Source organism: Schistocerca americana, chromosome 2 (assembly GCF_021461395.2).
Source record: "Schistocerca americana isolate TAMUIC-IGC-003095 chromosome 2, iqSchAmer2.1, whole genome shotgun sequence".
NCBI lineage: Eukaryota > Metazoa > Arthropoda > Insecta > Orthoptera > Acrididae > Schistocerca > Schistocerca americana.
In genome coordinates, this window is record NC_060120.1 from 116,200,846 (window position 1) to 116,225,967 (window position 25,122).

At 36.7% G+C, this 25,122-nt stretch overlaps 1 protein-coding gene and 1 non-coding gene across 6 annotated transcripts in view; both read left to right on the forward strand.

Moving 5' to 3' along the window:
* Positions 1 to 25,122, forward strand: part of LOC124596524 (pumilio homolog 2) — a 596,698-nt gene that overhangs the window by 330,488 nt on the left and 241,088 nt on the right. For all 5 annotated transcript variants that reach the window (XM_047135690.1, XM_047135693.1, XM_047135692.1 and 2 more), the window contains one exon: positions 9,418 to 9,727. In XM_047135690.1, coding sequence (XP_046991646.1) covers positions 9,418 to 9,727 — 310 coding nt within the window. The remainder of the gene's footprint in view (positions 1 to 9,417; positions 9,728 to 25,122) is intronic.
* Trnaa-cgc lies at positions 18,432 to 18,504 on the forward strand. The gene has a single exon. It is a non-coding gene; the product is annotated as a tRNA-Ala (tRNA).

Genomic DNA, 25,122 nt, shown 5'->3' on the forward strand with positions numbered 1-25,122 from the left:
CTCCTTTGCTAATATGCACACAATTGACTTGCTTAACTTTTGCTTGCCAACATTTGCTTGCACTTTCCGCTGACTGTTGCGCCTTTCTCGTTCTTGTCATCAGTTAAAATTAATGACTTCAACAGTAAGATGTTGCAGCTTTCCATGAAGGTATTTTCAGCTATAAGTTTTCACATGCACACTGAGAGATAAGGAATCGTAGCAATTCGAATTGGAATGTGACTACCTAGCCATCTGACCAAGCTAGTTCCTGTTACAGCTAGGTTTCCAATTCAATTTGCTCAGTAATACATTGTCGGTGTGAGGGGAAAAGAAAAGAATACATTGCTCAGAACTGAAGTGGAGGAAGGGGGTTGAGAGAGAGAGAGAGAGAGAGAGAGAGAGAGAGAGAGAGAGACGTTCCTCTTTCGCTGCTTAGGCAGTAGCAGTCACCAGTGATACACTAATTGGTGATTCACTCTAATTTTGGAATAAGTTCCCATGACAATCATGGATTTTGCTGAAATTTTCACACATTCCCAATAAACATTGGTAAAGTTTACTTTCACCAATTTAGTTCTCAGCCTTGTGATGCCAATTGAGGAGCTCCTCAACCGAATAGTAGCAGCTTTGGTCAAGAATACCATCTTATGTCGGGGAGAGCGGTGTGCTGACTGTCCCACGCCCTTGCTATCCGCATTCTCCTCAGAGGATGAGGACACTCGTGGCCTGAAGACGGAGTGAGTGAGTGAAATATAGTCATTTGATGACCCCATAGTGCAGCTATCAACTGTGCAACTCTGAATTTTCATCAAATTTGGGAGATAATATCTCCGGAAATATTGTCTTGAAAAAGCAAAACTGGGTCTTTGTGTGCAACATTTTGCAGTCTCTGGAGTGAAATAATAAAATAGGATTTCCTGACCAATTTTCGGATGGATAATTTGAAAATAAAGTTGGCTGAAAATAAGACACTCGGAAAAAATGTGAAGTTCAGATTTTTATATCTCCGAAAGTAAGTGCAGGATAAATCTGAAACTTTGCACATAGCAACTTACCAATACAAGGCTTTAGGACTAAAATTTCATTCTCCTACTGCTCTCCAATAGTTTACAGATTGATGACAAAGTTCATGACTTCTCTAGAAACGCCAAAAAATGGCTCTTTTTAGCCCACTGTTACAAATATATATATATATTTTCCACGTGGGAAAAATATATCTAAAAACAAAGATGATGTAACTTACCAAACGAAAGCATTGGTAGATGTCTAAAACATTCAGCTATACAAAATAATTTATTTAAAAAAGAATCCAATTAAAAGAATAGTTTTCTTTTTTGTGGCTCTAATAATTTGCGATAATCACATTTTCAAAATGTAATTTTTGGGTTCTGAAAAATTGCCATCGGTGACATCTGACTGGCAGATAGTTTTCTTTATGACTTTCTGTGTGACAGTGGTGTAAAGTATGAAGGCTGATAATAAGATGTATGCTACAACTGTTATGAAACCATAATCTCCACTGCATTGATAATGCACAATTAAACTGCGAAGTTTATAATCAGTTTGATTCTGTAGTTTCAGCAGAAAAACAGACTGAAATACGTCGCCCAAGGGGTACCCATTTAATGAGGCTTCTCTGAGTTATTCGTACTTTATCTCACTTCCTAGTCTTCAAAACTTTGATATTGCCTTCCCTAAAGAGTAGTAAACAACTGTAGAACATAATAAAACATGTCATATTTGGGTACCAGTGTAAGATGGATCCATTTTCAATGCACCTCCACAGAGGTTTTTTTGGGGGGGGGGGGGGGGGGGCATTATATACTTCCATTGCAAAACCAAATCCAGTTTTTAGGTGGCTTGGAACATGATTTTTCAAATTAAAATGGTTTAAAAGAGTTTGCAGAAGTCTTTTTGTAAAAGAGGCCCAAAAAGAGCTATTTTTGGCAGTTTTTATTTGGAAAAAAATGTCAACTTTACTCTCACTTAATAAATTACTGGAAACAGGTAGAAGAAAGAAATTTAATAGTATAAGACTTTGTATTGGTAAGTTGTTACGTGCAAAATTTCAAGTATATCTCGTAATTACTTTCAGATATATAAAAAGCTAAATGTCATATTTTTTCAAGGGTCTATTTTTTCAGCCTACTTCACTTCAAATTACCCATATGAAAATTGGACAGGAAATTCTATTTTATTATTTTACTTAAGAGACTGCAAAATGTTGTACAAGATGGCCTAGATTTGTTTCTTCCAAGAAAATATTGCTGGAGATATAATCTCCCAAATTTGCCAAAAATTCACAGGTGGACTGTTGATAGCTGCAGTATTGGGTCAAACAAATGACTATATCACCAAAAAGTACTGAAACTTTTCCAATTTTTATTGGGAACATGTGTGAATGTTCATACAAAATTTGTGTGTGTGTGTGTGTGTGTGTGTGTGTGTGTGTTTGTTTTGAGGAGGGAGGAGGGCCTGTAGACTACTTACAATGGAATTACCCTAATATTTATGCAACATGTCAGTGAGCATGCCAACAGTACTGGATTTTTAATAGACACCAGCTAAAGGCCATTAGTGCAAGCCTTTCTCCTGCAGAAATGTGGTAACTATAGATTTATAAGATTGTTTGTAGTACGTGTTAATAGTGAATTTCATTAATATTTCTAACCTGTTGAGGAACTTCATTGGTTGAAATGAATTACATGACAGGCTGTTTTTGACTTCAGGAAGTCTGTCTTCAGACAAGTAGATTTGCTTGTTGGATGTAATAACTTTATATTCTCTAAGAGAGTAGTTTTTCCTGCTTTTCAAGTATTAGGTACTCTTGCGGACAGTACAGACAGTAAGGCAAGGAGATTATAGTCTTGAAAAAGAAAGGCAATGAATTTAGAAATTCAGTTGCCCATGATGAGCAGATAATCAACATGTGAGGAAGTATCCACTACAGGTAGTATACTGGGAAGTTAAATGTAGTAAATTCAGAAACTACTGTTTAATGAAAAGTGCTTTGATGCTGATTAATGGTAAGAAATAACAAATACTCAAGGGATTAGCAGTGCTCAACTTTTGAATTGGCAACTCCCAGTGAAGTTGTGCTAGGCATAAGAATCTTAATTTACAATGTCTCATCTGGAAACTATTGAATCCCTAAACTGCGATTGTCTTCCCTTTAGTGCTTATTATTCCTTTGTAGTGGTTTTCTCTGGGAACCTTCCTAATAATCTGCTCGTCTGCCTTCTTTCACTGAACCGTTTTGGCAACACTTGAGCTTGCCTGCGCAGACTAGCTGAAAAAGTCTGTCACTACAAAATGTGAAGCAATTGTCAATTTCTTCAAAACATCTTGCACCAGCATAAATAGCATAATGACTTTTCATTACTGTGATAGTGGTTAGGTGTTATATCTCAATATACAGGGTGTATCAAAAAAATCATCAGATTTTTAAAAAATCGTAAATATTATGTTATGTGAGATATGTGCATAAACAACGTACTGGTTCCTGCTAGGTAGCAGCAGTGTGCGCCAACTTCCATTCTAGTAAAAATGGTATCAGGACAATAGAAAGTGTTTTGTAGTCTGTTTTGCGCAGTGCGGGTCAGTAATAACTGTTCAGCGTGACTTTTGTACTAGGTATGGTGTGGATCCTCCTACAAAACAGAGGATTAGATGACAGTATAAAAAATTCAAAGAAACAGGTTGTTTGTGTAAAGCCAAATCGTTGGCCCATCCCTGAGTGTTTGACACAGACATAGAACATATCCGCCTTCGTTTTACAAAGAGTCCACAAAAATCCATTTGCCATTCAGCTCGACACCTCAACATGCCCCCAATGTCCGTATGGTGTGTGTTGTGTTGACATTTACACGTGAAACTGTACCAAATTCAGCTACTGCAAGCTCTTTGTGAAGGTGACAAACGTCATGTGGAGATCTGTAATTTCGTTCCGGGGAAGATGGAGGATGACAGTTTTCTTCCACACTTCGTGTTTAGTGATGAGGCAACATTCCATTTAAATGGAAGGGTGAACTGTCATAATGTTAGAATATGGGGTACCTGAACAACCACGTGAAGTTGTACAACATGAGAGGGACTCTCCAAAATTTAATGTGTTTCGTGCTGTTTCATGGGGAAAGGTGTATGGTCCATTTTTCTTTGCTGAGAACACTGTTACAGGAAGCACAAATCTTGAGGTGCTTGAGAACTTTATTTATCCACAGTTGGAGACAGATTCGAATAACTTCGTTTACCAACAGGATAGGGCACCACCACACTGGCTTCTGGAAGTGCGGGAATTTTTAAAACGAAGGATTACTGAACGATGGATCGGTTACACTCAACCAAATGATTCACCCTTACATTACTGGCCTCCAAGGTCACCAGACCTGACTATATGATTATTTCTTGTGTGTGTGGGGGGGGGGGGGGGTTATGAAATGTGCTCCATTACCAACAACAATGAATGAACTGAGGCATCGCATAACAGCAGCTGTGGAAGCTGTAACACAAGACATGCTTGCTGCAGTGTGGGAACAATTTGAATATCATATTGACATATGTCATGCATCTTAAGAGGGCCATGTTGAACACCTGTGAAAAGGCATTAAAAAAACTTTTTTAGTTTCCTGTTTATCAAAAAACAAAATTCATTGCATATTTTTATTGGTTTTAGAAACATAGACGTGCCAAATCAGATGGCTCTTTTTGATACACCCTGATATATAGCTGACAGTATTTGTGATGTAGCACTGACGACTCACATCTTTCCTAAGTTATCTGGAACAGGGCATCGAACATGTCACTGAGTAAACTGATTAGTAGTTACGACATTAAACTCGGACATAAATGTCTTCACCTTCATTTAGTTTCCCTAAACGTGTGTAGTAAATGTGAAACGTGACACATGGGTTGGCGGGTCTCCACCCCACCCCACCTGTTTGCATCTTCATTATACCACCAACAAGCAGATGTGGCAGGCACGAGTGGAATGCCAATTCTCCCATTCCTCAAGTTCTTCAATTGCTGACAGAAAGGTTTTATCTTGGCCATTGACTGTAAATAAACATGGCTTTCACATTTTCATTGCTACTGCAGTGATCTAAAGAGCATCATAAAGACACACTAATGACCAAAAGACACATTTGTCACTGGCATCATTTGGTTATTTCACCCAATGCTCAACCCACTTGTTAGTACATCCACTTTTTGCCATAGCACTTCGATTTTCTTTACGTAGTTTCCTATTTAAGAGCGTGCAGTTTTTTTAGCTTGGGACACATGTCAAACAAAGGAAATGATACACAAGGGTTACAAATTACTTTACAACCTTAAAGAGATTTGCAGAAGAGAAGAAGAAGAAGAAAAGGACTGATTCAGAGGGTGTGCATCAGTGAAGGTGTGTGGTATTTATCTTGAAACAGCCCACAGAATATGTGCAGAAGCATGTGAGGAAGAAAAATGTGTTTGAGGTAAAACTGTTACTGTCTTTGAAAATTTCAGGTAGAATGAGGATTCATGCATTGCTTTAGAATTCTGCTATCATTTTTCTCACTGCTGAAAATTGAAATATGTCTCAAATGTGCAGATGACCTTTCAAGGTTGAAAATGCTCAGAAACAAATCTTGTCGACAATTGTCTTGGTAAAAATAATGCTATTAAGCCATCTGGCAGGATTCGAAGTAGAACAGCAGTCAAAAGCGCCCACAGATCCAAAAAAGAAATTTACTGTAACATAGGATCATAGAAGTAAGACTTAAACCAAAAGGACAGTGTTAATTTTCCTAGTTGCCAAACAATCACAAAGATTGTCACTCCAATAATAATACCTAATGTCAATAGTTATCCCCCCTCGCAAAAGAGAGAGAGAGAGAGAGAGAATTCAGTGTCATGGAAGAACAGAGTATTTTTTAATCATGGTGCTGCTGCACAAAATCAAACATTTCAGGGGAAATAAAGGGCTGTAAATGTCTTAGCAATCTACTGAAGCTGACTTCTTAATAGGAGAAATAGTTCATTGTTGGTGAGGATCGCCTTTCATCACTGTCAAACAACCCTTTTGAGTAGAAACATATGAAAGTGAGAGCAGATCAAATTGAGAAATTATGCATTCAGATTCAAATATTTGCAAATTTACTTACGGAAGCTATTTATCATGTCACTGTAGGAGGCTGGTTTAAGTAGCTACATCAAACTGAAAATGTGCGAGATATTGTGGTCAAAAGTAAGTCATTGGAGAGAAATCCTCAGGTAGCAGTATTATTACTTTGAATGACTGCTCAGATACCTTTTTTTTTTAATATAAATTTTACTGTTTTTTAGTAAAGGATATCAAAAACTTGCAGGCGTGATTGTTTATTATAGGTATGGAAAGGAGCAACAGCTGAATATAGAGTATCTTCAGCAGGAGTCGTGCTAGAAAATAATGTCTGCTTTACTGCAGTGAAATAACTGTACTTCAAACCAATGTGAAAAATGACATGCACAGCAAACGGTTCACTTAATCAGTTTTAATTATCTTAAGTATGAAATTGTAAATATCCAACAATGAAACTTAAGAGTGACAAATAATGGTATGTGCTGATGCAAAATTCCTGCGAACCTTTCCGATTTCTTCACATTTAGTATCAAGGCACGGTGTGGCAGTAGGAGAAGATTCAAGAAAGATAGTGGATTCCCTTCCGTAGTTTCATCCTCCACTTTCACTGTTACTAAGAACATGGTAATCATGAAGTCTATAAAACAGTTTAAGAAACTGGTGTAGGTAAATGACTAATCATAACATATTTGAAAAGACAAGCACTTAAAGAGTGTGTGTTACTTATGGGGTAGCATGTTACATTTCATTTCTACCACAGAACCTTGAAGGCTTATGATGCCATTACAGCAGCTGTTCACACCCTCAGTCCTGACAGTTACATGGAGTACGAACAGAATTGGACTACTGATCAGATATGTGCCATGTGATGAGACATTAAACTCTAACTTACATTCACGTCTTCAGTTCTATAAAAATCAATAATCGTGTTTCTTCCAAGCTGTTTAAGGCTTTCTTTCAGTTGATTCACATGAAAATGGTGTTCTATGTAGCTGAAAATGGTGTCCTATGTAGCATACTGCTTAGATTAAATAAAATAACAGTGAAAAGCAACAGAACAAAAAGGTTCTTGGGTAAGATACTGAGTTATTTTTGTCCTTGCCTGACAATCATATTTTAGGTTTTCTTTTGTTTCACGGAGTCCTGTATGTGAGAGTTGCATTTGCGTGAATGCGTGTATGTGTGCTGTCTATTTTGGAAGAAGGCCTGGCCGAATGCTTATCCATTTAGCAGTCTGTTTGTTGTGCCTGTCTGTGACTCAACATCTGTGCTAAATGGTTAGTGGCACTCCATCCTTTTCATAATGCTGTCATTATTCCGTCCTGGATTTTCCATTGTTAAATCAGAAAATCAATAATTTAATAAGAATTTTGTGAGTGCCAAATTTTGCTCAAAGTGCCATTAATACAGAGGCACTACATTTTGTGATAATGTAAGTACAGAAATACAGCAGTAGTGTTTTAATTAGTAGTCAACAAAGCCATTTCTCTTTTCTTTTACATATTTTCTTACAAGAGAATAATAAAATTAGTTGGAAAAAATATACTTCAGAGTTGACTTCCGTTTCTTGTAAAAATCCATTCTTTGGATCAGATGTTCCAAAGTTAACTGTAAAACTCCCTTTGCTGTTGAGGAAGGAATTGACAACATTGTCAACAGGTTTTTCTATTTTGCAACTGATAAACACAACTAGTTTTTCAGATGTAGTATGGCCTGACACACATTTGCCGTGGTCCTTCCTCTTTTGAATACATTGACGTTTTTTCAGTCTGTTGTTTCAGAGCAAGAATTTTTAATAGCTGTTTGAGATGGATGAGTACGAGACACTTTGATCCTACTGTATTTGGAGATCTTCGCGCCATCATTGACAACAACGTTTCAGCGGTATCTTTAAAATCAAAGAAGTCAGTTATATGTGTTGGAATTGCACGGAATGAGTTCATAGCTATAGCTCGCGGATTTCCTAAAGGAAGCAGAGCTTGGCATAAAGACCATGCACCATCTTGTAATGCAATGAATGCCAAACATTGTGTCCTCGATTTGATTCGTGTAAAACGCAATAGAGTTCCGACAACACAATAGCGCTGAACATGCATTTTTGAAAGAAAATGGAACTTAAAATGTTCCCAGTTCGCTTTGCATAACAAGTAGAAATTAATATTATCAAAGCAGTGATAGAGATGAGTTAAGATACCTTAATCTAACCACACTCAGCGAGGATGTTTTCAATAGTGATGCTGGTTCAAACTGGCATCATTGATGGCCAGAGATGGCTTCAGTTAACTTTAATATCTCTGTCTAGCATTGCTGAGATGTTGCAATTACATTCTCTTTGCAGTTTTAATTGTAATAGGGATTTTTGTAATTTATTTCTCTAGATTACTTACTCACTGATTTACGGTCATCAGAAACTTTTTGAAGCTTGTATATGCTGTTATTGAAAAAATGAAGGTATCATTACTGACAGAATTTTGTTGCTTTAATTCAAAGCCAGCATTTTTCTTTTTCTTCCCCCCCCCCCTCCCCCCCTCCCCCTCCAGTGTAGACTTGGTGGTGGTGGTGGTGGTGGTTCCAAGAGTACCATTTAGATGTGCAGTTGTTCCAAGTTATGGGTGCAAAATGCTACACACTGAATTTGAGATTTTCCATTGCAGATTGGTAATAGCTGCATTTTAACTAGCCAAAGCAGTGTTATACACTCCTTGCTTGTATCACACGCCTTCAAACAATGGTAGTCAATGTTCAACTACTTCTATTGATGTAGTATCTTTAATGTTTGATGAGGGCCTGTACTTTAATTTGAGACTACTGTTACTTCTGCAAAGAAATATGTAAGTTAAGTTCAGACTAAATAATAATGATGGTAATAATCACCATGAAATACGCAGTTTTCTTTAATGTAGTTGGATGGATAAAATTCTTCTTACCGTGCGGTAGAAACACTGATGGTTGGGGTCTTTCCTTTTCGTCCTGTCCGGTAAGTCTCCCTAGACCTTCTGTTCTGGGTGTACCCCTTTTCCTAGACCTTTCCAGTCCTTTTCCTTCACCCCTCATCATTGCCCTTCAACCCTTCTGCTAGAAGGAGGAGCCAGTGGCTCTGAAAGCTTGCATGATTATAACCTTCTTTTGTGTGTGTGTGTGTGTGTGTGTGTGTGTGTGTGTGTGTGTGTGCGTGTGTGTGTTTTGTGCTGCCACTTGGTGTGTAGATTTTTTATCTGTGCAATTTTCTTTTAGCTATATGTGGGGCCCTTGAGTAGGCATGGCCTTGAAAATTCTTTAAGAAAAATTTCTGGCGTGCAGGTTATGCTTTTGACTCGAGATGCATTTTTCGATGTTTTCAGCCGGACACCAGGCAGTAGGCAACCATCACCAGCAGAAGAGGACATCAACAAAAATAGTGGTAGTGGAGCAGGTGGGAAACCTCCCTCAGAAGGTGTTGAAGGACCTCACCATCATCACCATATGAATCATATGCCACATCCTCCTCACGCTTTGCATTTGGACAGTGTAAATCAACAGTTTGAACATGTCATGACAATGGACCCAAGCACTGCCAGTGCCATGGCACCTTTTGACCAAGGTGGCTATGTACCACCACAGCAACAGCAAGCTGATTCTCCAGGCGTGTTACCTCCAAGCTTCGATGTCCAGGTATTGTAATGATTATACTGTGAATTTCTTGAGTAATAAATAATTTAACTTTGCTTTAGTAAGTGTTCAGAATTATGTCAGTAATTAAGTTGCAAAGAAATATACAGTTGAAATAAAGGTAACAGATTTTAATAACTATTATTGATTATTGTAATTACTCTGTAGTTAGAAGTCGTGTGGATACGGATATCTGCAGATATACTCTCGAATATCTGCAGTTCATTGTGGATAAAAGCTTGTGAATATCTGTGGGTATATCTGAGAGTATTCACAGTGATAACTACTTCGTGGTTAAAATGTTAAAGAACAATGCCAGTATTATTATACAATTTTTGTCAAATGGTCTTCCTTGTGTTAACTGAACACTGTTGTGTGAAGGAATCCCATATGTTTGTTGTAAGGGTAGATGAAAGTTTCGAGCCTGCAGACATCCTTTAAATGTTTTCAAGGCCCGAGGTCAGTGGCAGTCTGTTTCCATCCTTACTTTCTGGCTATGAGTTCTTTATGTGCACCTGTTGACTCTGTGTTGCTACTGTCTTACTTTCTGAGCAATCTTTGTAGCTCAGTTTCAAGATGTTATGACATGACACTTTGCAGTCCTCAAGTGACCAACTAAAGAAAGCATCAGAGTAGAATCACTCACTGAGTGTGTGTTCATCAAATTATGGCTACAGACCTAATTCTATCTCGGATACAGCAAGCTGGCTGCACTTTAATGCAGAAAACCAAATTGAAAATGTGGATTTGTTAGAAATTTTGTTACGGTTTTGATGGCAAGGAAAAATTCAAAGATACAGTGGCTTGTTGAGTGTCAAAGTGTATTCTTACTCCAAGACAAAACTGTAACACCAAATTTGTTAAAACATTAAAGTGAGGTTGGAAATAATAGTGTAATTAGTTTTTCTTAATATCAGGTTGGATTCCATTGAAGCCGTTGTGTACAGTGACTGTGATTTAATTAAGACAGAAACGAAGTCTACATTCGGTTACAATTCAATCTGTTCTTCACTGCAGATCTAGGTTTCAGCTACAGTACAGCTGTCATCTGTACGTTTCTATTGTGTCACATACACTGAACAGGCTTGCTTATGAACTTTATTATGCGACCTTAATATGTACATAGCTTAAATCAAACTGAGGCACCTGTTTTAAAGTCTGTATGAACTCAGCTGTCTGATTTTTATCAAATTTTGTTATAGTACACAGCAAGAGAATGAAAAATGCCAAATTACAGAATTGTAAATCAAATACAAGAAAAGTAATGGCCGCTTGAAATTCTCAAAAGGTGCATGAAATTCAACAGACACTGCTCGTGGAAACAGCTGTAACTGCAGTTACAGGGGAGATAGAACATTGAAACAGATAATTTTGGAGTTGACTCTCTAAACATGTTATCTTCAAAACTGATGTAAAAAATAAATCTGCCTTTTCATAATTTGCTTAGTAAAAAATCAAGTTGGGGGATGACATTTCAGTTAAGAGATAAGTTAATATGTATGGCTATGTAATGCAACATACTGATGCAAATTGTATGCAGACTACAGCGAAAATGTGAAAAACCTTTTATGTTAAAAAGGGGATGTAACCAATGCACAATAATGTAGTAGTGTGAACAGACTGTGACCATTCCAAATAACGCAGCTGTGGAAGGCATTACAAATGGGTTCAGATTTACACCGACAGGAATGGTGTTTAAGGAATGGCTGAATGAGAACTGCCTCGAGACATCAACTTGTAAATCTGCTGTTTGTGTATATACGAGGCATAGACTTAAAGAAATAAGAAGTATAGAATTATGACCCTTTGTATTCCGGGTCAAAAAAGTGATCAAATACCTAAGGCTTTATAGCGATTAAATGCCCTATTCTAACACCTTAGTAGAACTGAATATCAAAATGCATCTTCAGTTCATCCAAGGTATGCTCAATTTTAGCTGACAACCTAGCAGCATGGCCCTCCTGAAGACAGATCTACACAGATGGACCTACACAGGGCAGGAAGTGCATTTGTAGGTGACAAAACTAAAGAGGGAGGCAAATTTAAGCTTCCTGAAGGTTGCGTCCATGCCTACTGTAGAATTTAGTGTTTTTAGAGGGACTGAAATACACAGAAGAAATGCAGGAAGAAACAGTCATAGATTCATGCTCAACATTAATGCTGTTAAAGTGCTAGTGTGTCAACAGTACCAATAATTATGTAGTATATTGCATTATAAAAGCAGTACCAAAAATTATATAGTATACTGCATTATAGAAGCAGTATATTGCATTGTAGTATACTGCATTATGTTATGAGTGAAGGTATGTAATGGAATAAAGGGAAACTGAAAAAAAGAGATACTCTGGCCAAGGAATTTGATACACTGATTGAGTGAAATAGAATAGTGCCACTAGCAAATCTTCTTCATACCATAAGGGCTATAATCACAGCCTGATGGAATGAAAACCTTCAACAGCTTTACAAAAATAAAGGGAGAAACTGTGCTGTAATGTTGACAAACTTCCAACAAGTCCTTGGTGCCAGAATTGTGGATGCAACAGAAACATTATAGTGAAAGTGGCATGACTTGGATTGAATCGTAGGAGGTTCTGGTAACACATCTACTGCTTCTACATGATCACATCTTCATATGAATGCAACAGTGAGGAAGATGTTAATCACATTATCTTCAGCTGCTGTAGAAGAATCAAAAATCTCCTCAAACTGCCGATTTTTTTCATAAAACTATTTGTGTAAAGGTTGGTAATCATTTCCAAGATGTAGAAGGGTCACTAACGGTAATCTTTTATGTAATTCATACGATAAAACACACTTAATGGGAGTGGCTGTGCATTATGTTAACAAAGAAAATGGAAAACTTGAGGGTCAAGTGTCGTATATCAAAGTGTTTGATAATAATATTAAAAAAAAACTTTAAGAAAATATTAAATTTGAACTGCACTGATGAAGTTATTACAGTCATTAGATTTCTTCAGTACTGTGCAGAACATAATGTTTGTTTCCAACAATGGTTCAAATATTGCAGCAGTTCATCTTAATTTTGTCTCATGTGGTATGCATATTCTCAAGTATGCAGTTACGGAGACCATGTAGATATGAGAAGATAGTGACTAATAAATTACTGTCAAGCTGTTACAGTTCACTTAGAAGAGAGAGCCTTTCTTAACTGCCTTCAGAAGTCATTGAAAGAAGATGTGGACAGATGGTGGAACAACAAAGTCAACATGCCCATAAACTCACCAGCAACACAGTATCTGTTTCTTGTGGAAGTTGAGACTGCCCTCCTTTTCTTAGAAAATAACGAGGGCAAAACCACATTTGTAATTGATTTACAGATTAAAGCAAAACCAGTTGTGATTAATAAATTGGAAATAACACCGCCACACAAACTCTCAAAGTTGTTAAATCCTAAATCCAAAAGAATGAAATTTTTGGTAGCATCAAGAAAAATTGACACAATGGAGCTAGAAATTATATAGCAAGTTACCATCCACCATTTGAAGACAATATCTGAAGTTCTCACAAAGAAACAAAAACCTGATGAATTTTTCAACAAATTTTAGGATTTATCAGAGGGTGACTCTGTGTTGCTGCAGATGAAATTATGAAGTATATCAACAAAAAACTTAGTTCTTGTAAGGAAGTGACCGTGTGGTGTGGTGACGTGCATTTGAAAACATATATTCACATCTACCCAATCTGGCATACTTGATATGCTGCATTCTAGAAATGAGGACACCATCTGAGAAGAGCTTTTTTTATTGATAGATGCATAATGCAAGACTAGCACACACCTATGAAGTCATGGATAATTGTCAGTTTATTTTCCTGAATGGATATCACATTTTAATTTTTAAAATCTAATTTCCAATCATTTTTGACAACATTGAAGCAGCATTAAATGGAAGAAGGAAAGAATTAATCTAAAATAAGTGATTTTTTTTTTCCTTATAATTTTTATATTAAATATTTCTTTCAAGATTTTGTAGTATTTTCCCCCATTCCTAACATCATTCAATTTCAAAGTCAGGCTTGACAACGTGTAATACGCCTACATAAACTTTTAACATTTGTGGCAGTAATGTTACCGTAGAGCATCTAACACTTCGAAACTTGAGTTTCTCCTAGATTATATAAAATGATTAAACAACTTATGGGAGTGTAGCTGGGTGACATCTGAAAAATTGGCCAATGTTTCAACAGTTGAATACCCCATTATATTCAAGGCACGGACACAATGAAAGCTTCTGTAGGCACACTTCACCAGTTAATAACCATAATATGTTTTTCTGCACAAGAACACACTTCACAAATATTTAGCACCACAACACAACTGAAGATGACAAGCATCAAAATTTTTATCAACCAATGTGCATGCAGTTTTTGTTTGATTAGGAAGAGAGCAGAATTCCAAGCATAATTTGAGCAGAAACCTTTGTCTCTCAATATGAGATCACTTGCTAATTTAATCTCAATTTCTTTATTAACAATACTACCCCAATAGCTGGAAGTGCATGCTAAAATCCCACCTTGTTATTTTCACCACTCGTACAATTCGTATTAGGTTGATAGTGCAATATACATCTAATCTTTCACTATAATAATTCTGTTGTGTTGTTTTTGTATGAACAAATTAAACAGTGGAAATTGCAGGTTGGGATATCAAGGGTGTAAGGAAAGGATAGATTGCTACGTACCATCAAGATGTCATGTTAAGTTGTAAACAGGCACAATTAAGACACTTATACATTAGTTTCTGGCCACAGCCTTCACCAGAAAAAGAAACCTAAATATGTACTACACATTCATTCACACAACATAGAGAAGGAGGCTGTCTTATCAACTTGTAAGAGACTTAACAATAGTGATCATTATTGTTATAAATTCTGTTGTCTGCTGCTTTCCACAGAACTGAATTCATTTCTTTAATACGCATCATACTGTGGGCCAGTTGTTTTGATATTATACAAATTTGCCTTTAGTGTTCGTAAAAATTTTGTGTTATATGGCCTGCGGAGTTTTTGGAAAAAGGAATGGATGCTACCTCCATTCAGTTATTCTGTATCAACCTTTAGACACATTTCTTCACCCCATACATTGTCACTGTACTTTGTTCTTTGTTGGGGACATTATTATACTGGGATTTAGGTATTCAAGCTCACATCCAAGTGACTGAGTTGCTTATTGCCTCATTCCCATAACTTTTGCATGTATGATAAATGACAATTGCTCTCGTTTGCCCCGCATTAAAACCATATTTAAAAAATCGGAGCCAGAATATCAGATTTGATTGTAAATCCAATTTTTGCGTAAGCTCTACCCATGTTTAAAATCTATCCAAGGCCCCACAGTCATGTAAGTGGTCTACTGTGAACAGTGGGCAGATGAAATAGGGCCTCGGCAGCCATTGTGGTGTAAAACTTACATGCAAATTCTGAATGTATTTACAACACCTTTATTTATAACACATCTTTCTTGGAATTAAGTAACAAACATAATATGAATTTTGTAAGATGCAGCACATTTCAATCTGTATCTGACTGTATGATGTTTTCATCAATATTTGAGCTTTTTACAGCATGTTTGGAGCATGGTGTCCACCAGCTCTTGTTTAAAAAATGTGAAGTCACTGATGCATCCCTTCTGAAACATGCAATTGCTATGGCTTTGGCCCTAATATAGTCTTGACTTCAGCATGTTAAGCAATCTGCACTTTCCATTATCCCTAAACACAGGGACTATTTGTCTCCATGTGAAAGCTGTAAAACTTCAGCTGTTGATCAATATTTTAATTCTTAACTTCAGGATTATATCACACACACCTAGGTGAAAGAAAGGTCGTCTACAATGGCAGTTAAGCAGCAGTTAATTGTATTGAAAATGGTGACAATTCTTTGATAATGTATAAAAAGGCATTTTTATTTGCCATCAGCTGTATAAATTATATTTACTTGTGGCCGGTTTTGATCATTTCAACCATTGTCATCTGGAAGACTGAACAAGCAGAAAAAACCATATTTAATATACACAGGAAAAAAAGAACAAAATATATTGGGTCCATTGTGCTTAACTTTTCATCATTTCTGTTTGCACATAGTTTTATTCTTGAGGTGTGTTTTGTTTTTGTAATGAATGATGTTCAAGTGATATTTCTTCATGTATTATCAATTAGATGATTTTTGTTTTATCACTAATGTCATGTGAATATTGCAGTTGTGATTTATAATTGGTTACACCCAATGTATATTACAGCCATAGCCTGATGTTTAACTTCCATTGTTTTTACCTAAAAGCTCATTTTTCTACTTAATATATGAGTTGCCAGAAATTCACTGTTGTTATCTGGTTGTTGACCAGTCATTTTATTGGTTATAAAAATGGAACTTTGACAATGTAATGAAAATTTGTGATGTTGATTCTTCTCCATTGAATGATTAGCTCAGTTATCACAATTACTATTTACAGGTTTCATTTATTAATGCTGTTAATTACTATTTACAGGTTTTATTTATTAATGCTGTCATATGGCTCATGTATTTTCTACTTGATTGATATGTTTGACAAGTTAGCGTCGTTTAGCCTTCGTTTTCCTAGTGCTACACTTGTAGATGTTGTTTGTTGACAGTAATCACTTGGTGCCAACTTTGAAATTGTTCTTGTTAACTAGTGTTCCCTCCAACTTCATGAACAGTTGTATTATAGATCTTGCTTTTGCTCTGGGACATTAGACTCATTAGTTCTCTGAAGTTACGTAGGTTTGAGACGGTAGTCACATGTTACCTGTCGGGAGTGTACGTGCAACTTAAGCTTTTCAAGGTGTGTCAGAATCTGGTTATGTTCCATTCCACATTCTGTCACTGTTACATTTGGTACATGGAAATGTCTACCGTGAGAAATTTGCATTTTAAAACCAACATATGATATAATTTTGTAAATAATCTGTGTTTTATTGATCAGAGGTATAATTTTTATATATCAATTTTTTGGTCTGTGTACATTTACATAGTTTTTTCTGCTTGTTCAACCTTCCAATTGATGGTTGAAATAACTGAAACTAGTCAAGAATTAATACAATTTATTGAACTTATGGAAAATAAAAATGCTTTTGCATAAATATCTCACATGTGTAGCAATTATATACACATATACTTGATAATGATTCAGGATTTATGTACTTCAAAGTTAAATCGAATGTTAGTATTAATCTGCAAATAAGTTGTACTAGAGAAGTTTTATACAGGTTTGCAATCAGAAATAGGTAATCAAATCAAGTGAAATGATGCAGAAGATTTGGTTCGACATATGGACTTACAGGTGAACATTTTATCCTTTTTTTAATATTATGTTTAGAAACAAAACAAATTCTCTTCTAAACCAAATTATAATTGATTAACGAACTGATTTATGAATGGTGAAATTGTAATTAGTTGCTATGTGATGTAATCTAATCTTCATGTAAAGTGAAACTATAGCTCTTATAAGTAACACTGTGTGGCTTTCTCAGAGGAAATTGTCTCCAGCATGAACATTCAATTCCTCAAATAAATTTAGGTGCTGTAGTTTCTCCATAACTTCAATTTCCACTACAAGTTTAACGTTGCCTCTTGGTGGCCTTTCCTCAATTTACAGCTTGAATTCCCTTAAAATAACATACTATTGTAATACTTTGTGAAGGTACTGCCAAATTTCCATTATTCTTTTCTTAGAAATGTTATCGTCTTCATCATCTCCGTCATCATCATCATCATCATCATCATCATCATCATCAGTCCAATGCCTGGCTTGGTGCTGATGTTCATGCTAGTTTTTTGTGTGTGAGCCTCTTCATCTCTTGGTTTCCCTGTACAGTTTCAACACCTCTCTCCATACTGCCATACACCCCACTTCCTCCAGTTTCTTGATGTCTCAGAATGTGTCCTGTCAACCGATTCATTCTTTTAGTGAAGTTCTGCCACAAATTTCTTCTCTCCTCAATTTCGTTCAGTATCTCCTAATTAGTTTCACTCAATCTACCCATATAATCTTCAGCACTCTTCTGTAGCACCACATCTCAAAAGCTTCTATTTTCTTCTTGTCTGAACTGCTTGTCATCCCTGTTTCACATCCATTGAAGTATACACTCCAAACAAATACCTTCAGAGAAGACTTTGTAATACTTAAATTTATATTACACAGTCTTCTTTTTCAGAAACGACTTTTTTTGCTGTAGCCAGTGTACATTCTGTACCCTATCTACTAAGACAATCATTAGTTTATTTTGCTGCCTCAGTTGCAAAACTAATCTACTACTTCTATTGTCTCATTTCCTAACAACAATTCCACACCACCACCTGACTTAAGTCAACTACATTTCATTAGCCTTCTTTCGCTTTTGTTGATGTTCTTCTTATCTCCTTTATTCAGGACTTTATCCATTCTGTGCAACTGCACTTCAAAAGACCTTTGCTGTCCCTGCCAGAATTATAGTGTTATCTGCAGATCTCAGTGTTTTTACTACTTCTCCATGAACTTTGATTCTTTCTCCAAATTTTTCTGTGGTCTCCTTTATAGCATTCTCAGTGTACAGGTTGAACAATGATGATACCAGGCTGCAACCCTGTCTCACTCCCTTCTCAATTACTGCTTCCGTTTTATGCCCTTCAACTCTTATAACTGCCATCTGTTTTCTGTACAAGTTGTATATAACCATTCAATCTCCGTACCGAGCGAGGTGGTGCAGTGGTTAGCACACTGGACTCGCATTCGGGAGGACGACGGTTCAATCCCGTCTCCGGCCATCCTGATTTAGGTTTTCCGTGATTTCCCTAAATCACTTCAGGCAAATGCCGGGATGGTTCCTTTGAAAGGGCACGGCCGATTTCCTTCCCCATCCTTCCCTCACCCGAGCTTGCGCTCCGTCTCTAATGACCTCATTGTCGACGGGACGTTAAACAATAATCTCCTCCTCCTCCTTCAATCTCTGTGTTTTACCCTTGTTACGCTCAGAATTTTGAAAAATGTATTTCAGTTTGCATCGTCAAAAGTTTTCTCTTAAGTATACAAATGCTATAACTTACGTTTAACTTCCTGTAACCCATCTTCTATAAAAAGTCATAGAATAAGTATTTTTTGTGTGCACCTACATTTGTCTGGAACCTAAACTGATTTTTAAGAAACCAGCTTCAAAATTTGAATTATTACATTCTTCTTGATGTATGAGGGGTATTTTGCTTGTCTCACACATCTTACACAGCAGTTGGAATAGTTTTGTCATCACTGGCTCTCCTAGGTTATTGTTCCTACTTACGTCTTTCAGTGGTCTTGTCAAATTCTCCTCACAGTATCATATCTTCCCTCTCATCTTCATCTGCTTCATCTTCTCTTTCAATAATATTGCCTTAAAGTTTCTGTCCTTTGTATAGCCCATCGATATATTATTTCCACATTTTAACTTTCCTACTTCACTTTACATTGGTTTTCCATTTGTTTTCCATTTGACATATTGATGTTTGTACACAAGCTTCTTTTTTCTCCAAAGATTTCTCTATTCCTAATGGCAATTTAATCTTTGCCCTAGCTGTATATCCTTACATTTGTCCTTAGCCGTTTTACCCTTCATGCCAAACTAATGTTTTAGACATTTGTATTCCCTTTCACCTGCTGCTTAACTGCATTTTTATGATTTTTTTCCTTTCATCAATTAAATTTAATATTTCCTGTGATATCCGAAGATTTGTACTAGACCTTATCTTGTCACCTATTTGCTCATCTACTGCCTACACTATATCGTCTGTCAGATCTACCCATTCACTTCCTGATTTATTTCTTTTCCTTGTTGCAGTCAATTGTTGTCTAATGATCCCTGTGAAACATTTGACAATCTTTGCTTCTTTCAAATTATTTGGATCTCATATTCTTAGTTTCATACTTCTTTGCAATTTCTTCTAGTTTATCTACAATTAATAATCAATAAAACAATGGAAAATCCATAATAATAAATTATGATGTATACACCTGCTCCTGGAAATGTCTGTTAAAAATCTTGCTCTCCCTTAACTGTCTGACTAATTTCTTATGTTCCATAGGACCTGCAATGTGATGTAAGTCAGCTTATCACATATTTATAATGAGTATGCAGACTTGTTGCTGTGCAATATTAATTTGTATTTCTTTCACTTTCACTACAGATTTGTTTTGGCTAACATTGGCATTATAGAGTGATCTGCAGTACAATTTGGGCGACATTATTTTCATTATACCTTTCGCAGGAGAGCTTCTGTAAAGTTTGGAAGGTAGGAGACGAGATACTGGCAGAAGTAAAGCTGTGAGGACCGGGCGTGAGTCGTGCTTCGATAGCTCAGATGGTAGAGCACTTGCCCGCGAAAGGCAAAGGTCCCGAGTTCGAGTCTCGGTCGGGCACACAGTTTTAATCTGCCAGGAAGTTTTATATCAGCGCACACTCCGCTGCAGAGTGAAAATATCATTCTGGAAGCTAACCGTTCCTTTTATTAGTACAGTAATTTGACAGTTATGGAGCTATTGTTACATGTTTACAAAGTATAAGCACTGCTATACTGATGATATATACTTCATTTGGTTAAGCGTATGCTAATGGTTGCTGTATATTGTAGTAGCCTATTTGTATAGTTATAATAGGTGTTGTTAATTCTGTAAATGTTTATTGGGTAGCAGTCTTTTATTTGACACATTAGCTTTCATTGAATTCTATTTTCGTTAATTTTTTGTAAATTAGGACTTTTCATATGTATTGTGCCAGCGGCCTTACCAGGGGGATAACACTGGTTCCTGTCAATCACCAAAGTTAAGCACTGTCTGGCTGGGCTAGCAGTTGGATGGGTGGCCATCCTGTCTGCCAAGTGCTATTGGCAAGTGGGGTGTACTCTGTCCTTGTGAGGCAAACTGAGGAGCTACTTGATTGAGAAGTAGTGTCTCCAGTCTCGTAAACTGACATATTGTGAGGACAGTGGTGTGCTGATCACATGCCCCTCCATATCCACATCCAGTGTCACCTGTGGACTGAGGATGACACTGCAGCTGGTCAGTACCTTTGGGCCTTCATGGCATGGCCTGTTGGGGCGGAGTTCTTGTTCCACCCCCCCCCCCCCCATATGTATTGTATTGACACATTGATTCCAGATCTCATATGTGTTCTTTAAACTGTGGGAGGAAATTTCTTCCAGTCTGGCTATGTAGAAGTTATTACAGCTGTTAAATGTTATTTTCTACATAATCGGCCTAGCATAGATTGGTGGTTTTGTTACCTGATCATAATTTCAATTGGAGGTTGTTAGTGGTCTGGAAAGCTAGCTTTATATTTGTAGTTCAGTGCATTAATGTTGTCCAAGATTGGGCCTCTATGAGCAGTTGATATGTATTTTGTTTTCTTTCTAGATATTGTTTCTTTGATTAGTTGTATTTCACTGTGTACTATGTTAGGCTAGGGTGTAATGTATTTGTTGTACAGTGTAGTGACAATGTTTGGGTAGAAATTGTTTTTGTGTTCTATGTATTGGAAAGCTAAGTCCTACCTTGTGCCCTATATCAGAACCTACACAACAAGACCTTGGGCAAATCAAGAAATAAAAGACAAACGGCATCAAAAAGAAATAATCAATCAAGAACTCTATGTAGTCCACTTATGTTTAAGCAAAAATGTAACACCACTTATTTTTTGATTGCATTACCAAATTAATTGGAGGTATGCGATCTGAAGTTTTCCCGGCGTATTTCCAATTCGAACAGTTCTCGGGTATCTGACCGGGTAGCGTCGTAATTCCTCCACAATATTTCGGCAGACGTACGCACTGCCATCTTCAGGTGGTTCCTGACAAATGCTGTGCTGTTCCTCTTGGCGCCCTATATATACTAGCCGTTAGTCCCTCCAAGGCTGACCATTGTATAAAGACTGGCCATACTATGGACTATGAAAAAACAAAAATACTCTTGTCAATCCTCTTACTTCTGGGACTGCGTTACTAAAGAGGCCATCTAAATCCAACTACAGGACGATCTAATTAATAAAGACAGCGGCCTTCAACTTAGTCAGGCTTGGAACCCTGCACTCAGCCTGGAGAGAAAGATGCTGTCCCAGAGATCAAGGACCGCCCCAGATGGCAGCAGCAGGGAGACTGCAGACCCCAGTTCAGACCCAGGCGCCACTTTCCCCACCACCTCCAGTAACCGCCGCGCCGGCCGCACCGAAGACACCAGGAGAGGAACGGTGGAGGGGGTAACGGCTAGTATATATAGGGCGACGAGAGGAACAGCACAACTTTAGTCAGGAACCACCTGAAGATGGCAGCATGTACATCTGCCAAAATATTGTTGAGAAATTACGACGCTACCCATTCGGATACCCTAAAACTGTTCTAATTGGAGGTACTTAAACTTCACAAGTATACAATACACACACTCGCAACAAAAAATTTAATAAGCTCAAACTTCAACTTCAACTTCTATTGAAGTATAAAGAACCTTACTGATATTGTGTTTACAGAACACAAAGCTGACCTGCCTAACAAAGGACTTGGATATTAAATGCAACTTAGCACCGAATTCACATGATTCGGCCATAAAACACTTGGTATCTGTTACGAAAGTTGTGCTGCATGTATCCAGCCTCACATTCAGGAAGAAAAATAGGCTCACAGTGAACTTAGGAACAGAATTGAGAGAGAATTAAATAACTAAAAATACAAATATGTCAGCCTTAGAATGTAGAGCTATCATAAACATAAACCACGAATTATCAACAAGTATTGCTTTAGATGTGAAACCTTCCAAAGGGAACATTATTGTTATGGACAGGGTCATAAATGCAGACTCCTGTCACCCTATGTTACAAAAACTCACATATTTTTGCTCCGTGCTTAACAGACTCCAAAATCTAGCACGTAAATACAATTTTGACCCTAAATTGTAACTATATTATACAATAAATACATGGCACCCGTGCCCAACACAGCACACAACTAAATACGACTAATTAAAGTAGTAGTATCAAAAAAGAAAAAGAAAAATACATAAAAACTTCCCAATCTTGGACAAAATTAACGCATTATTCAGACTTACAAATACACAGCTAGGTTTCCGGACCAGTAACAACCTCAATCTCAAATTGTGCTCAGTTAACACGAAACCACCAATCTACGTATACACAAAATCACATGTAACAGCATTAATTATTTCTAAATAGGCTAGACAGGAAGAAACTTTCTCATGTGGTTTAAAGAACACATTTGAGATAGTAATAATAATGTATCAAAATGTTTTCTCCACCCGCAAGATGGTCAGCAGACGGTAGATAAAATTCAACACACATTGCAGGTGCTTCATAAAATTTCAAAAGCCGTAGCATGAACATTCTAGAGGAAATTGAAATTTACATACACATGAGAAATAAACTGCAAGACTTATTTGAATGAACAGACAGATTTTAAACATCAATAGTATTTAGAGAAAATTTATTGAAATAATCAAAAAAGAACTGATAAATTCAGAGTGCCTACCGGCGAAAGATGATGCACTCTGAAATAAAACCTCAACATTGTTGCTCATAAGCATACTCCAGAAACACACATCTGAGCATCATTACAGAACATATGAGAATGTCACAAGTTAGGAAAAAATATTGAAAATAGAAATTAATGAAAGCATACATTTCAGATAAAAACCCTTATCCAGTAAACACCTACGATTTAATAATAACTTTGATCACTATAAACATAGACTATTACAAATATACAGAAACAATAGATACATGTACAACCAAATATTAAATGTATCACCTGTGTAACAGTGCTTATACTGTACAGAAGTATGATATTGCAGCTCCAAAACTGATGAACTACAAACTTAATTCAGCAAATTTAGAACAACAGTCAAAATGCAGTTGCCAAGAATTTTAAATGTTTGTTGATCCATTTAGAAGGTATACTTATAAGTAGCTATCTGTGCTCAATGTCCTACCTTAACATAAATATGTATAATGAAAATTATGTCACCCACATTGTACCCCAGGTCACTCGAAAATGACATTGTTGGCCGAAATGGACCTGAACTGAAAGTGAGGAAATAAAATCAACCCTACCCAACCCAATGATATGGCAATATCTTTGATGCACTCCAGCCAACCCACCCATTATTTCATGGGAGGCTATGAAACTTATATTTATAAATATAGCAAGGAAAGTTCTGGCAGGAGTAAAGTAGACCAGTGACTGAATAGCAGAAGCTTTTAGTCGATGACGAGCATACAAAAAGACAACATCTTTAAGATGTTTTACAACATAGTTAGCTATGTACATTGCAATATATTCAGAGTGTTTTGTCTGCGTGGAGAGAGAATTTATCTAGTTGTGATCCAATACGTCTAGATTTTCATTACATTCTGGCACTAGGCCTATATCAACATCATTAACTCAACTTCTAGAAAATATCACCAGACCAAACCACATTTCAGTAAACATATCCTTTCTCCATGACAATAATGGGGTCAGATTCTGGTGAACAATTCATGGTGCCTTTAGATTTCACTTCATTCATCATTAATGGCTGCTTGCAAGCAGAATGGAATTGCAAAGCAGGATGATTATTATTCCAGCCAAACTTGCCTTCCACCCTGTAGAAAAACATCTCTGCATGATCTTGACTGAATTTATACATTAACAAATACTTCAGGTAACGAGTCTCAACAAGATCAACAGATAGTCACTTAATACTGTGAATGATGCAAAGGAATCAAATTAGTGGAGTTTTATTCTGTGTCCTTTGGATTTATTTACCAGTAATATTTTTCAAACTCAACAAATAAGATTCTGCCGTTGCTAGAGAAGGGTTTCCAGAAAGCTTTGTCCGAGACCCATAAAACCGATTTGTAATTGAATCAAATGAACTTTAGCCATTGCAAGTGTCAAATAGCTCATCAGACATATCACAAAAATCTGCTGCATGTTTAGCATCTTCACTTCAGTTAAGTGCATTAGACTTGTGCACAGACCAAACAGCAAATATTTTTTAATTTTTTGTCTAGGATGTGTTACACGATTTTTTTTTTTTGTCTAGGATGTGTTACACGATTTTTTTTTAATTTATTTTTTATTTATTTATTTATTTATTTTTTACCAGAATGCAAAACTCTATGCCCTCATAACACAGTAATTTTGCAAATGTGACTGTGTTGCCACTTAATGACACTTCCAAGCAGACCGCACACCACCTTTGCTTCAGAAAGTAAATTTCTCACTAATTTCAACATATGACATGCACCATGTAATATGAAGACTTCATTAGAAATATTAGAATGTAAGAAGTAAGATCGCAAATTTATAAGTTTATAATTGCACCCAGTTTCGTGCCAAGTATTAAGTTAATGTTTAGACCATCAAATGTGAGGC